This window comes from Dipodomys ordii, unplaced genomic scaffold (genome assembly GCF_000151885.1).
Source record: "Dipodomys ordii isolate 6190 unplaced genomic scaffold, Dord_2.0 Scaffold4, whole genome shotgun sequence".
Classification (NCBI taxonomy): domain Eukaryota; kingdom Metazoa; phylum Chordata; class Mammalia; order Rodentia; family Heteromyidae; genus Dipodomys; species Dipodomys ordii.
In genome coordinates this window covers 15,424,024-15,436,745 of record NW_012267220.1, presented here as the reverse complement: position 1 = coordinate 15,436,745, position 12,722 = coordinate 15,424,024, and the positions used below count along the sequence as shown (strand labels likewise).

Here is a 12,722-nt window from a genome sequence, read left to right as displayed (position 1 = left end):
CTATCCTATATACTGCTGATGGGAGCCGAAATTGAACAGTCTACAGTGTACAGAACACTGTGTAAAAGTTGGCATCATAATGCAAAGTTGAAAATGACATAACCCAGGTGGCATTAACATCACTGACTATTTTTCAAGAAACTTTTAGATGTGGGCCCTGAAAGACATGCACAAGAATGTTTGGTGACTCATTGCTGTAATAGCAAGACTGAAAATAACTGATGAATCCACACACAGAAGGCGGAAAAAGTGATGTATTTACTTAGTGTGTTCCAAATGCAATAAAAATAAGTTATAGCTACACCCAGATGGGATACAATGTGGATATTTCTAAAACTCATAGTTCTGAGTAAGAAAGGACACTTGTAGAATACCTACCAAATATCAGTTATATAACATTCAGAAATATGCAATAATTATACATCACTTAGAGATATATCAACACAGAAACATCGGAGTGATAAAAAAAAAACTCATGGGAAGAAGACATTGTTCAGAAGGATGAAGGATACTCAGAAGTTAAGTATATTATTTAGGGCCAAATCCAGTGGTGGTTATATGGATGTTTGTTTTTCAACTTTACATTATATATTCTTTTTTATGTTTGAAACACATTGTAAAATTCTTACTGTGACATATAAAACACATTCTAGTATTCTTATTGTGAAATATATACATATAGAAACATATAAACATAAGCCAGTAGCTGGTGGCTCTTGCCTCTATTCCTAGCTTCTCAGGAAGCTGAAATCTGAGGCTCAAATTTCAAAGCCACCCTGTGTAGGAAAGTCCCTGAGACTTTTTTCTTTTTTGGTCGATTGTGGGGTTTGAACTCTGGGCCTGAGCACTGTCCCTCAGCTCTTCAGCTCAAGGTTAGTGCTTTACCACTTGAGACACAGTGCAACTTCCAGCCTTTTCTGTTTATATGGTGCTGAGGAATGGAACCAGGGCCTCATGTATGTGAGGCAAGCGCTGGACCACTGAGCCACCTTCCCAGCCCTCCCTGAGACTCTTATCTCCAATTAACCAAGAAAAGCTGGAAGTGGAACTATGGCTCATGTTAAAGTGCCAGCCTTGAGGGAAAAAGCTAAGGAACAGCACCTACAAGCTGAGTTCAAGTTTCAATACTCACACATGCAAACAATATTTATAGCTATGTATATAGATATTACATAAAATTTAGTATTTTAACCTTTGTTTTGTGTGCTCATATGGTAGGTGAACTCAGGCCTTATTTTCTCCTTTTTTTTTGGGGGGGGGCGGGCGTGGAGCCTGAACTCTGGGTCTGGGCGCTGTCCCTCAGCTCTTCAGCTCAAGGCTAGCGCTCCACCACTTGAGCCACAGCGCCACTTCCACCTTTTTTCTTTTTGCTTATGTGGTGCTGAGGAATCAAACCCAGGGCCTCATGCATGCAAGGCAAGCGCTCTACCACTGAGCCACCTTCCCAGCCCCTTATGTTCTTTTGCTCACAACTAGCTCTCTAGTCATGTCTCCAGTCTGGCATTTTGCTGTTTAATTGAAGATGGAGTCTTGAGGACTTATCTGGCAGGGCTGGCTTTAACCCATGATATTCACATCTCAGCCTCCTGAAGAGTGAGGATTCTAAGTCATGAGCCTCTGGCCCCTGACACTTTGTTTTTTGGAACCAGTTGAAATGTATGGTTTTGTTGTACAAACAACCACTGCTGTCCATCATCCCAAACTGTGCATTTGGTTTCATAGTAAAAAAAATAAATCATTGCCAGGTCTAATGCCATGATGTTTCTGCCCCATGCTCTCTTCTCAGTGTTATAGTTTTAGCTCATACATTTGGGTCTTCCATCCATTTGGAGTTAATGTTTTCCTTCCTTTTACACTGCAGTCGATTTTTAAACAAGAAGAAGACAAAAAGAATCAAAGAATATAGTTCCAGGAGGGACCCTCCCTGTTTAACAGGGAGGAGATACAGGAATAAGGGAAGAATAAGAAGCCAAATTCACCAAAGTCATCAGGGGAGCTAACAAAACAACGAATCCTGACTTGACAGCTGGGCGCCAGCCGCAGCTGCCAGCCCTGGGTTCGGTTCCAACTCTCACTGGCTCCCGCCCAGCCGCCAGTTAGTGTTTCCCCCTTCCCACCCTGCAAACCCTCGGAGCGCCGATATTCAGAAAACATGGCACCGGATTGTAGTTAGCCGTCGCCGTCAGCAGCTGGTTGAAAGGCTCCATCATGCACCTAATCCTTGCCGGGTTTTTTCTCGCTCCAGTAGGGCCTTGGGCCCGCCCAGAAGAGGGGCGGGGTAGATGGCGCGTAGTCATCTCTGATTGGCTGGTCCGCGTAGCGTGGGACTGGGCGGGAATTTCGTGGGCTCGGCGGGCGCGGAGAGTGGCGAGATGGCTCTGCGGTGGCGGGTGCGGTCTCCGCGACATCCCGGGTGAGTGCGGCTGGCGCTGCGAACGTTCCGAGCTCTCGGTGCGGTGGTTCTGCCGCAGTCTGTACTTCCAGGAGGCATCTGTGCGTGCGGGGCCTCAGTGTACACGTCTGTACGGCCGTGCGGGGAGGAGGGGCGGGACTACAGGCAGGGTACTAAAGTCCTGGAGCCCGGAAGACGTTCCCAGGCGGGGTAGAGGTCTGCAAGTATCTGTCTGTCTGTCTAACTCTGTTGTCTTTGCCGTTAAAAAGACAGAGCAGGCTGCGAAGGTGGCTAGCATGCATGAAGTCCCGGGTTCGATTCCTCAGTGACACGTAAACAGAATAAGCTGGAACGGGTGTTGTGGTCGAGTGGTAGAGTGCTCACCTTGAGCAAAAGAACTCAGCGCCCAGGCCCTGAGTTCAAGCCCCAGGACTGACAAAAAAAAGTTGGGGGAAGCAAAACAAAAACCCAGCACAGACCAGAGAGCTGAGAACCAAGCTGCTGTTTTTTGCTGCTTTGCCCTAAATCCTAAATGCTGTAAGGGAATTCCGTGGTGGCCCAGGCATGTTAATTTTATTAAAAGGTGAATGTAACGATAGGCTATATGTTTAAAAGACAGATTGCAAAACTGCACTCTAAAAGGTAATCTACAAGCGACTCTGGCCTTGTCTGGCCATGTCTGGATGGCATCTTAGACTAGGCCTGGATCTGGCTGGAAGACTTTTGGGGAATTAAATGTACTCCTCAGGAATTCTTCCGTGGAAACTCAGGGGGGGGGGGGTGTCTGTAGATGTTGGAGTAGCCGACCAGGAAGATGAACAAAACCCAGACTGCACTCTGTGGCCAATGGGGAAGAGAATTTCGAAGGAATATAGCAGCATAGCACATCAGCTGACCAGCTGAAAAGAGTTAAAGCATATCTAACTGACCAGTGAGATTTATTATCTTAAAGGTGTTTTTTTTTTTTTGGAGGGGCGGAGGATTCAGACACAGTATTCACCCTTCTGTCTCCTAAAGCACACTACTGCACCTTCAACACAGTTTTGTTTATGATTATGACAAAAACTTCCATGTTTTGGAAGCTCCACCTGGAGTCCAGCCTAACGAGTTTTTCAGCATCGAGACACAGGTGAAAGAATTTGGGTTAAGAAGTTTATATTTGCAACATTCAGAAGTCACTTTCCTTAATTCCCAGAATCCATTCATGATGTTATCGTGTGTGTGTGTGTGTGTGTGTGCGTGCGTGCGTGCGTGCGTGCGTGCGTGCGTGCGTGCGTGCGTGCGCGCGCGCGCGCGCGCACAATCTGTTTTTAACAAGCCCTTCAGATGAATCATTGATAGCTTTTGATTTCTGCTTCATACATGCAGGGCAAGTCCTCTGCCACTGACCTCTAGTTGGGAAACCACTGCTCTCAGTAATGTTGCTTTAAAAAAATTCTAAGCTGGACACTGCTGGCTCACGCCTATAATCCTAGGTACTCAGGAGGCTGAGATCTGAGGATCTCCATTTAAAGTCAGCTCGGCAGGAAAGTCCATGAAACTCATCTCCAATAAACCACTCAGAAAACCGGAAGTGGCCCTGTGACTCAAGTGGTAGAGTGCTAGCCTTGAGCTGAAGAGCTAAGGGACAGTGCCCAGGCTAGGGTTCAAGTCCCATGACCAACAACAACAAAAAAATTCTGCAATTCACAGTAAGATTTTACCTAAAAAGTAGTACACATGTGTTTGTATTCACACTAATCCACACAAAACCAAACAAGACTTATGGAAATACTACATCCAGTGAAATCCTATATTTTATATTCTTCTGTATTTCCTTTTAACAAAATTGAAACAGTTGAAACTTTACAGCATATTATAAGGCAATTGATGGAATTTAGGTATTGATTGTATAATTATATCAGTATTAATTTTTTTTACTTGAGAAATTATAGGATGATTATTCAAGAAATATTTAGGGCTGCAGAGTCTTAGAATTACCATAGATACAAATATACAAACACAGAGAACAGTATAAATAGTTGATAGATGTGGACAAAAGTTGTATGGAAGGTCCTTGTACTAGTTTTGCTAATTTTCCGTAAGTGTAAAATTATATGAAATAAGAGGTAATACTGGTTCAGATGCACTAAATTGATTTTACTCCCTACAAATGGGACTTGAAGAATATGGTTTTAATGTGCCTGCATATTTTAGGTCAGGGACTCTGCACTGTGTTATTCCAGTTATTCTAGTACCCTTTGGCAATGGCTGGTTCATAGAGGAAGCTCAGTCCGTACTCACTAGACTAACTACAATTTATTATTTTAATATTTTTATTTATTTTTTGGTTGGTCATGGGGCCTGAACTCTAGGTACTGTCCCCTCAGCTCTTCAGCTCAAGGCTAATATTGGCTCTACCACTTGAGAGACCACTTGAGTCTGGATTTTTCTGCTCATGTGGTGCTAAGGAATCGAACCAGCTCCTCATGCATGCAAGGCAAGCACTCTACCACTGAGCCACCTTCCCAGCCCTATTTTAATATTTTTTATTTTTATTTTTACCAGTCCTGGGGCTTGACCTTTGGGCCTAGGCACTGTCCCTGAGCTCCTTTTGCTTAAGGCTAGCAGTCTGCCACTTGAGCCACAGTGCCACCTCCTGCTTTTTCTGTGATTAATTGGAGATAAGACTCAGGAACTTTCTTGCCAGGACTGGCTTCAAATGGATCCTCAGATCTCAGCCTCCTGAGTAGGTAGGATTACAGGCAAGCTACCAGCACTTGGCTTACAGTTATTAATATGTATTTCCTGCCACTGTTCTTTCCAGTTTTTTCTTGTAGTCACTATTGTTGCATTCGTTTGCTTTAACCTTCCAAGAAAAAAAAAATATAGCTTTATCCTTTTTCTTTTATTGTCCAACAGAGGGAAGAATAAAGTGGGTGGGAATTAAGACAGCAGGCTCCAGATCTGAAGCAGTGCGGACTTTAGTTAAGGCCTCCCTTCTTCCTGTGTACTCCTCTGGACAAGTATTCTTTTGTAACATGGGCATACCTTCCACCTCCCCCTGTCATTAGAGTTAAATGAGAAAATTTAGTAAGAGAGCCAGGCCTGGGATAGAAAAGGCTGCTCTGTTTGGTCAGTTCTGCAGTCATTCCCTACTAGCTGATTAGGCCAGAAGGATAAGGATCACAGCAGGAGAGAGAGTTTTCTCAGCCTACAGAGCTAAGGCTATTTTCTAGTTGTTGAACTTACACAGTACAGGTTCTGTTTTCTAAAAGATTCTCCATAATTCAAGTTCCATTGGATGCAAACTATTTGTGCAACTACTGCAGAATATAATTTTGGAAGAAAATGCTTGGAAGTTATGGGACAGTCATTTAGCTTTTTTTCTAACGTCTCATCTTATTTTTGTTGTTGTTGTTTGTTGTATAGTAGTACAGAAAATCCAAAGAACACTGCAGGAAGAACACATTTCATGAAAGATGTAAGTAAGCCATTTGTATTTTAATGTAATTTTCTCACTGTTGACCATGACAGAACATGTTGAGAGAATTTCAGTTTTGTAAGTTTTTTTTTTTTTTGGTATGACCAATTTTTTTTAATTGGGAAAAAGAGTTCCCAATATAGCAGAGAAAACAGCCTTCGTTAACATTTTAGAACTTTCTGTCTGACTCATCTTGATTTAAGTTATATTCAGATAACGGACATATAAAGTTATATAGCTGATGAGTATGATGGCTGAAGCCTGTAATCCTAGCTACTTGGGGAGATTATGGTTTCAAGGTCAGCTGAGGCATAAGAAAGTTCATGAAACTCCATCTCAATCAGTGACTCAATCAGTGGGCACACCTTTATTCCCAGCTACTTGGGAAACACAATAACTGGGCGTAGTGGCACATGGCTTCATCCCTAGTGACATGGGGAAACACCAGAAGGATCACAGACCAAGATCACAGACCAGGTCAACCCAAGTGCAAAGTGAAACCCTGCCTCAAAAATAACCATTGCCACTGGACACCAGTGGTTCACGCCTGCAATCCTAGCTACTTAGGGGGCTGAGATCTGAGTATTACAGTTCAAAGCCAGCCTGTGTTGGAAAGTCTGTGAGACTCTAGTCTCCAATTAAGCACCAAAAAAAAAAAAAAAAAAAGCCAGAAGTAGAGCTGTGGCTCAAGTGGTAGAATGCCAGCCTTGAGTTCCTTGAAACTCAGGGATAACACCGAGGCCCTTAGTCAAAGCCCCAGGGCCAGCACTAAATAAATAAATAATGCAAAAAGGAGCTAGAGACTTGGCTCAAGTGATTGAGTGCTTTTTAGCAAATGCAAGTCCCCAAGTTCAATCCTCAGATCTACAGAATAATAATAATGTGAATGCTACTTTCTCTCCCATAAACAGTTTCTATCCTATGTACTCCCAAAAACTGCTTATAACCGGTCAGGTAGATCGTATATTTCTGAGAAAACTCAGGCCTAGACTTGGGGTTTAGGCATACTGTAGCTTGTGTACATATCGAATCTGCCTCTTCCTTTTATTCAGCTGATCCACTAAGAATCATTGTTACATTTTTAAATGGTATGAAGTTCCCATTTGATCCCATTTTGGTGGGCAGATAGAAAGTCTGGCTGGAACACAGCCTACTCCATTACTTTCTGAGTGATTGCTATCTATACTATACACTATACTGGCCAAGTTGTATAGTTGCAAAAGAAACCTAAGGGCCAATTCTTCAGTCCTGTGCAGAATCAGTTTGCTAATCGCTGCCTTAGATTATAATTGTAGTCATTGTACTTCCCAAAAGTGCCAAGTATTTCTTTGGACAGCAGTGTTAGCAAGAGTATCCTTGCTAAGTAAATCATGATTGTAGTGTTCCTTGTTTGTGCCCATTCAGTGATTTTGACTCTATTCATTTTTAGAAAGCTGCTCAAGAGCACAGGCCTATTGACACCTTTGACTTTCCTGAGAATTCTGTGCTCTCCAGAAATGAGAAAGATGAAGAACCTTATGAAAACTTTGGTTAGTGTTTTTTTGTTTTTTGGGTTTTTTTTGGGGGGGGGATTGTGGGGCTTGAACTCTAAACCTGGGTGCTGTCCCTCAGCTTTTCAGCTCAAGGTTAGCGCTCTGCCACTTGAGCCACAGTGCCACTTCCTGTTTTTTGAGTGGTTTATTGGAGATAAGAGTCTCACAGACTTTCCTGCCCGGGGACTGGACTTCCCTGCCCAGGCTGGCTTTGAACCGTGATCCTCAGATCTCAGCCTCCTGAGTAGCTAGGATTAGGCATGAGCCACCAGCCCCCGGCTCCATTAGTGTTTAAATCTTTCTCCTAAGAAGACTTCAGTCACAGCATTTAGCTAGATAGAAAAATTGGAAGGGTCTTGACACATAAAAACCAGTTGTGAACTGGGTGCCAGTGGCTCACACCTGTAATCCTAGCTACTCAGGGGGCTGAGATCCAAGGATCACAGTTCATAGCCAGCCTGGGCAGAAAAGTCCATGAGACTCTTATCTTATCTCCAATAAACTACTCAGATAAAAAAGGAAATGGCATTGTGACTCAAGTGGTAGAATGCTAGCCTTGAATCCGAGAAGCTCAGGGACAGCAAAGCCCCAGGACAGCTAGGAGGAAAAAAATCAGTTGTCTGTGTATATCAATGTTTGTGGAAGTACTTGATAATTTGAACTCAAGGTACATTGGCACTAAGAATGTTATCAAAGTGTGCCTCTTCTACCAACATGGATTAACATTCCATTCATATCAGGACACCCTTCTTCTTTTTTTTTTTTTGCCAGTCATGGGGCCTGAACTCTGGGCCTGGGCACTGTCCCTCAGCTCTTCAGCTCAAGGCTAGCGTTCTACCACTTGAGCCACAGCACCACTTCTGGCTTTATCTGCTTATGTGGTGCTGAGGAATCGAACTCAGGGCCCCATGCATGCAAGGCAAGCAATCTACCACTGAGCCACCTTCCCAGCCCCAGGATACCCTTCTTAGTGTCCTTACTTCCATTTGGCCGAGCCATTGGAAAAGGGGCATTAGGGAGAAGAGTGGGGGAATTTTCCCTTACAAAGTGCTCCAGGGAAGGAAGGAGAATGTTCTTGGGTTCCTTGGTTGTGAGCTGATACCCAGCTGTCCAGATGTAACAGCTGCATCCTGTGTCACTGACCACGCTCAAGGCCAGAGCGAATGAGTGCCAAGGGCCCTGCATTTGCAGTGGCAGTGTAGTCAGGCATTTTGCTGGAACAAGAATAGAAAATTTGGGAAACTATCTCTGACTTTCATCTTTTTTTATCTTAGGGCTTGAACTCAGGGCCTGGGTACTATCCCTGAGCTATTTTTGCTCAAAATTAGTCCTCTACCACTTTGAGCCACAGCTCCACTTCTGGTTTTCTGGTGGTTAATTGGAGATGAGAGTCTCACAAAATTTCCTGCCTGCGCTGGCTTTCAACTGCAATCCTCAGCTCTTGGCCTGAGTAGCTAGGATACAGACATGAGCAACTGGTGCCTGGATTTTTTTTCTCTAATATATAGAAAATACAGGTTTTAAAAAATATCTTGTAAGATGAGAAATAATCACTGCAATACATCTTTTATTATAATTTGGTCAAAAAAAAGTTTGAATCACTTATCAGATTTACCTAAATCTAAAAAGGAATTCTATAATTTAAAAAATTGATTTGTGGCCAGGCACTGGTAGCTCATGCCTACAATCTTAACTACTCCGGAGGCTGTTATCGGAAGATCTCAGTTCAAAGCTAGCCTGGGCAGAGAAGTCTGAGAGATTCTGTCTCCAATTAAACAGCAAAAAGGTGGATTAAAGGCCTGGCTTACATGGTACCAGCTATGACACTAAAAATCCAAGTGGAGTGCAAGACCTTGACTTAAGTCCTGGTACTCACACATAACACATACCACAGAATTAACCCTTTTAAAATGTAAAATACATTGGTTTTCAGTATATTCAATAAGCCTTAAGAAATCGTGCACAGATCATGTATTGCACATTTGTAATCCTGGTAACCAAGGCAAGACAATTTGAAGTTTGAGGCCAGCCTGGGCTACATAGCTGGACCCAGTCTCAAAAAAAAAAAGAAGAAAAGAAAGAAGAAAAGGGCAATCATTAATTCCACAGTGTTTTTCTCCGTGTATATGTCCTAAAGAAGTATCTATGTAGTCATGACCCTTGCCCATTTTCACATTGAATTGTAGTCTTTATATTGTCAAATTGTAAGGGTCAGCTTGCATGATTGGTTACATACAGAAATTCAAAATTCATCTATTTGGCTTTTTGCTTTTCGTAGGCACCGCTGTAGAGTACCTAAATCCCTTTGCCTAGTTGAGAACAATGCAGAATATATTACTAATTTTAAAACTGTAAGATTGATAGGTTCATTAAGCAGCTATTGAATATAAAAGTTTAAATTGTTGCTATCATGTTAACCTTTGAGCATGAAGAAATGATTGCTTGGGTCTTGAGGGACCCCGATACCCCTTCAGATCTGGCTCACTTATCTCTCCCCCACCATGCTCCAGCCCTGCCATAAGCTCTCCTCCCTCCCCCCGCCCCCCCAGGCTCTGTTGCTTTTGCTCTTCTTTCCTGATGTGCCCGCCCAGCATCTTGCTGTGCTTCCCCACCAAGACCATTAGGTCTCTTCCCATGAATGAGGCTTCTGCCTCATTCACATGAACTTTGCATGCTCTCCAGAAGCAGAGAGGAGGGGAAACAAGCAGGCCTGAGATCTTTCTCCAAAAGGCATCCGTTCACAAATACAAGAGCCCACTGTGTCCCGGGTGCTTTGTGATGATAGAGTTTGGATGGGTCGCCTCTCACAACCTCACTCCAGTGGTCTACCAGGCAGAGGACAAAACTGTTAGATATCTTATTCCAGTTTTTAATCTCATTAAAATTAGGCTCATTAATGTGTAAGTATAGGAGCACAGCCTTATAATCTATGAATATGCATGTATTGGTGATATGATTTAAATTTCAAGTTATCGAGTTAGGAGGTCATAAATACAGGCAAAGTGGCCTGTGTTTCTGCTCATGATTGTCCTCCACCGTGCAGGACTGTCGCTTGACAAGGTCTGTGTCTCTCCTATAGACCCTCTCTTTCACAGCACTGCCATCTATGCCGATGAGGAGGAGTTTGGACACTGTGCATCTCCTGTGCCTTTAATTCCTCAAGGAAAAGAAGAGAAACAAAGGTATGATTTATCCCAAGGAATTGTTGCTTTGTACTTACCAAGACTTTGTTGCAAAAAAAAAATTTTTTTTGGGGGGTGCGGGTCCTGGGTCTTGAACTCATGGACTTTGTGCTCTTCCTGAGCTTCTTTAGCTCAATGAGAGTGCTCTACCACTTGAACGACAGATACATTTCCAACTTTTTGGTAGTTATTTGAAGATAAGTGTCTCGTCAACTTTCCTGTCTGGGCTGGCTTTGATCTACAATCCTCAGATCTCAGCTTCCTGAGTAGCTAGGATTACAGGTGTGAGCCACTAGCACCCATTGGAGCAATTCTTTAAGATACAAGCTCTTAATATCTTTTGAGATAACTTCCTAGGTTTTTCCTCAAGAGAACTGCCACATCAAAACTTAAATTTCAACAGTTGGTTATTATTCGAATAACTAAAATAATTGACAACTGGATCTCTTAGACAACAGGCTATCTTCATTGGGTTAATTTCTCAGTGAATCAGAGTATGGGAGTTTGTACAGTGATGAGCAAATGAAGCTCTTTTATTGCTGTTCTAAATTTTATTCACGTACATTTTATGCATTTCTTGTTTATTCCAAGATGGTCTATTTTTGTTTGGGTGAGGAAATTACTATAAATGGAGTCCTCCAATTTTCTCTAATCTGTTATGGGTAATTGTGTATGTGAAGGCTATGAGTTTCTTACATGAAGCTTTTACTTTTAAAGGTTAACTCAGTTTTATAAATTATTAAACATCTACTGTCTGCTAAATACATCTTAGACAAGAAAAATCTAAGGATAGCTGGACACAGCGACATATACCCATAATACCAGCTACTTAGGAGGTAGAGATTGGGAGATCTTGGGTCAAAGCCAGCCCAGGCAAAAAGTGGACAAACTCTATCTCAATGAACAAGCTGGGAATGATGATGATTTCTCTAATCTCAGCTATACTATATTCAAAAGCCAACTCTCGGGCAAAAAGATGAGAACCTGTTCAAAAACAAAACAAGATGCCTCAAGTCGTGGAGCACCTGTCTAGCAAGCTCAAGGTCCCAGTAATACCAAAAAAAAAAAAAAAAAAGATCAGGAATACTTATTCCTAGAGATACACTCTTGATGATACATAAAAAATAATTATGAATGTCATCACTATTCATCTATTATAGAAATTAACAGATTTCATTTTTGGATTCCTGGGGGTAAAAACACCCTATTCTTTTTGGTTTCTACTGATCATCAGATTCCTAAGTATGCATATCTCAGGCCATTTGCATGTGCCATTCCTAGGGTCTGGGTTGCTTTTCCTCCTCTGTACCTCCTTTTGGATTTCAGCCTCTTTTAATTCTTTGACTTTTGCTAGTGTGTTCTTCTCTTACCAATACCATCTATCTCTTGAACGTGCCAGGCTTTTTCATTTACAGATACTTTACCTTAACTTCCCATTCTTCTGGGCCTGGAGAAGTATCTTTAGAAGTCAGCTCTAGGTTCCTAACCATGTATTTTCATTTGCAGCCATGAATCCCTCTTCTCTGCCTCATGCCGGTTAAATTCCACTGTACTGTCATCAGCCTAGCTCTGCACTGAACCCTTTAAACTTTAAGGAAAGTGCTCTTTCTCCTTTTCCTTCTCTCTTCTTTCTCCCCTTTCCCTCCTGTCTGTCTCTGTCTCTCTCATTTTCATTGCTGGTATTAGAGCTTAAACTTCAGGTCTTGTGCTCTCACTTGGCTTTTTCACTCATAGCTGGCGCTTGAATGTGTCACACCTTCACTTCTGGCTTTGTGGTGGTTAATTGGAGATAAGAGTCTTACAGATACTGGCATCTGGGCGAGATAATGATGCTTATTCTTTGGCGCAGTTCGAGCACTACTGAAAATGAAGCAAGTGGAAACGAATCTGTAAGAGTTAGTACAAGAAAGGTACGTGTGGATATTCTCTCTTCTATCTCAATTTGTAATATTTCATTGCATTTTGATTGGTGCTGATGAAACTATTCTGCAGTTACACTATAGACACCGTTGTAGAAGGTACTTTCATAATCCGCGTAGACTATTTTTTTTTTGGGGTCCGGTCGTGGGGCCTGAACTCTGGGCCTGGGTGCTGTCCCTCAGCTCTTCAGCTCAAGGCTAGCGCTCTACCACTTGAGCCACAGCACCACTTCT

The 12,722-nt window shown here is 42.5% G+C and overlaps 1 protein-coding gene across 1 annotated transcript in view; it reads left to right on the top strand.

Moving 5' to 3' along the window:
- Positions 1-2,372: 2,372 nt before the first annotated feature.
- The window catches only part of Cenpu (centromere protein U), a 31,530-nt gene continuing 21,180 nt past the window's right edge, over positions 2,373-12,722 (top strand). Inside the window, exons 1-5 of the mRNA XM_013023901.1 lie at positions 2,373-2,413; positions 5,804-5,855; positions 7,285-7,384; positions 10,467-10,569; positions 12,419-12,479. Of these exons, the coding sequence (XP_012879355.1) occupies positions 2,373-2,413; positions 5,804-5,855; positions 7,285-7,384; positions 10,467-10,569; positions 12,419-12,479 (357 nt within the window). The remainder of the gene's footprint in view (positions 2,414-5,803; positions 5,856-7,284; positions 7,385-10,466; positions 10,570-12,418; positions 12,480-12,722) is intronic.